This window comes from Arachis ipaensis, chromosome B10 (assembly GCF_000816755.2).
Source record: "Arachis ipaensis cultivar K30076 chromosome B10, Araip1.1, whole genome shotgun sequence".
NCBI lineage: Eukaryota > Viridiplantae > Streptophyta > Magnoliopsida > Fabales > Fabaceae > Arachis > Arachis ipaensis.
In genome coordinates this window covers 12,494,304-12,497,367 of record NC_029794.2, presented here as the reverse complement: position 1 = coordinate 12,497,367, position 3,064 = coordinate 12,494,304, and the positions used below count along the sequence as shown (strand labels likewise).

At 36.7% G+C, this 3,064-nt stretch overlaps 1 protein-coding gene across 4 annotated transcripts in view; it reads left to right on the top strand.

The window, feature by feature from the left end:
* LOC107623101 (probable inactive shikimate kinase like 1, chloroplastic) overlaps window positions 1,805-3,064 on the top strand; it is an 8,336-nt gene continuing 7,076 nt past the window's right edge. For 2 of the 4 annotated variants that reach the window (XR_002355053.1, XM_016325249.2), the window contains exon 1: window positions 1,805-2,157. Coding sequence is in view for 3 of the 4 variants with exons in the window: in XM_016325249.2 (XP_016180735.1) it covers window positions 1,953-2,157 (205 nt within the window). In the remaining variant the exon portion in view is untranslated. The remainder of the gene's footprint in view (window positions 2,158-3,064) is intronic. The other 2 variants (XM_021112967.1, XM_021112966.1) reach the window with 1 other exon arrangement.

Genomic DNA, 3,064 nt, shown 5'->3' with positions numbered 1-3,064 from the left:
ACTACAACTGCACCTGTGACTATTTCTGCTGAGACAATCGAAGGGACAAGTTCTGCAACTGCTAAGAAGTTGACCAACTTCATGACTTTTCTGCCTACTCCAGGCTTTAAGCATCCAAGAAAGAATGATAATAAAGTTTGATTAGTTAGAAATGTGGTGTGATTGGCTGTTTTTTGTATAGAACTACTTTCAGTTTTTTCATACAGGACAAATGAAGTACCATATTAACATTGTAGTTATCTGTAATTTGAAAACCTTATGAATTTGCTATGGTATTTATTTCTTAAGACAATATGACAATTAGCCTTCAATGGCAAGACAATGCTAAGATTACTTAGTTTGATTACTTACTATATTTATGGCTTAATATATCTTATAGCAACAGTGACAGAGACTTGTTTGCAATATTTAACAATGTTAATAATGGATAGTTTGGACTTAATCTTATACATCCAACTTTAAACCACTATTTTCATTCAAGCCATGCAATTCAATACCACCATTACATTTCAACACATTCTTGCATACAATGCCAATTCACTCAATAACATAACTGGATTTATTTGGAAGTACATATCAAACAACAAAGTATCACACTAATTACAACTACCACAAATATAAAAATTATTAGCAGTTTCAAAGCTTTAACTTCATCTTCCAAGCTGCTCAATCTCCATGCCACCTGCACCCTCCATTCATCATAGCCATTTTTAACCTCTAAATCAGTTTCTGCATCTTTTTTTGTACCACTGACAACCACTCCTTGATAGTCAGCATCATCAACCCACTTAAAGTAATTACAGTGACTGCCCTTCTGCAATTTTCAAAAGCAGAAAAAAATGAAAAAACACGCAACAACAGAGAACAAGATAGAAAAACTTTAACTTTTTTTCAACACCACTTACTCAGTACCTTGGACATGCATGGAACAATCTATCTAGGTTCTCTGCTGTTTTAGATTTTTTAATCATGGTCTTCAACCCATAGAAACATGATTCGTCATAAGTCTTCCTCCTCGTTCACATTGAAGCGCTGGAACCATGACTGTCGTGTGACGGATACGACAAATCACCACCACGACCTCCATTTCCTATCTCCATCCTCGCGGCAAACCAACAATTTCAGGTTCTACCCAAATATATGGCTATCTAAGTGTTGACGACAACTTATTTATGATTGAATTTGGGAGTAGGGTTCATCCACTTAGAGACTGATTTGAATTGTTATAACATACTTATCTTGTCAACAACAAGAGGGTACTACTTGGCGTCTTCCACGCTGGCAGTTAACGGGACACGTCAGCGAACGTTAGCCACCTCAACAAAATAGATGACAAAAGGACGAATGTGATCAGGTTGATTATCTTTTGGGGACGAATTTGATTAAATTTATCTTTCAGTAATGAAAATGAAAATCGAGGTATCTTTTAGGGACGATTTTGACTATTAACTCTTTTTAAAATCGTAGAAAAAAAATGCTATTTTGTTTTTTTTTTTCCCATTATTATTAGTAGAAAGACAAAAAAGATAATGTTACTAATAGTTATCAAATTCGGACCAAACTAACCGGTTCGATTAAAAAATCGATAAACCAAACTTTACACTGATCTGAGTTAACATTCTAACCGGACAAGTAAACGAACCGGTCAAACTCGATCTAAACCGATGATCGAACTGGACCGGTTGGCCCGCTAACGTCAGCACGCGCATCACACAAATTTCAAAAACTTGGATGATATACTCGCTAATAAGTTCAAACTTTAGACTTTCAATATATAAAAGAGCCTTCAACCTTGAATCAATGACCAGTAGTCTATGGTGCTGCCTAGGCAGACAGTAGTTGAGCCCAGTCCCGCACCCAAACGAAAAATAAAAATTAAAAACAGAAAGGATAAGGGAGAAAGTTCGGGCTCCCTGCAGTCGTGCCGTCGACCAACGAGATTGTGGTGTTGAATGGAGAAGGCTAGCAGCAGTCTTGTTACTCACATGAACACCACACTCTCTTTGCCACTTCATTCTCACCTTTTATCAGCAGTTTCTTTTCACCAAACCTTCTCACATCACGCCCACAAAAGCTGCCTCCCACTTCGAGCTTCGCCTCCTTCTCTTTATTATTCCACACGCGGCCCACCTTCCCTCAACTGCGCAAATCCCGATGGTAATCTTCCCAGTTTCGATTAATGAAATTCCTCAACTTTTAATTTGCATCCATTTATATGCTCTTACTTTTGTCTCATGTATGTGATTTTCGGCGTTAGATAAAGTTTTGTCCCAAAGGGTTTTGCTAGGAGAGGATTTTTAACTATGTATTGAATATATTCCGATTTTGATGAAAGTCAGTGGATGTTTTTATCTGTTTCTTTATTTGTCTCAAAATTGATTTATGCAAAAATGCTACGGGCGCACCAAAAATCAGCAACCATAAGTTTGTTCATAAATACATGACTTGTTTAACTCATTTCAATATGTATTTTATATTCTAACGTGTATTTTATACAAGTGACCGATTTTGTGACTAATTGTTTGTGTTCTTCCAGAATGTTGTTATTTATGTAGAGTCCTTTTCAGTTTTGAGTTTTGGAAAGCACTGATATGGCTGTTTTAGTTTTTGAGTTTGGAGATTGTACTCTAATTAGTATTTCTTCCCTCTTGGAGGGTCAAGAGTTTGTTAATTATGAAAAAAAAAAGGGTAAAAGAACGCTGTTTGGATCAAGCTATGTAGCACGGACACACCAGATGAGCAACATGTCCGTGTCTTCGACAGGTGTCAGGGTCTAACAGACACTCGTATGACAGACAGTATGACACCTTATTTAACCAATTAGTTATTTCTCTTTTAAAATTCCCTAACTCTAATTATTCCCTCTTGGAGGGTCAAGAGTTTGTTAATTATGAAAAAAAAAAGGGTAAAAGAACGCTGTTTGGATCAAGCTATGTAGTATGTAGCAACCAGATGAGCAACATGTCCGTGTCTTCGACAGGTGTCAGGGTCTAACAGACACTCGTATGACAGACAGTATGACACCTTATTTAACCAATTAGTTATTTCTCTTTTAAAATTCCCT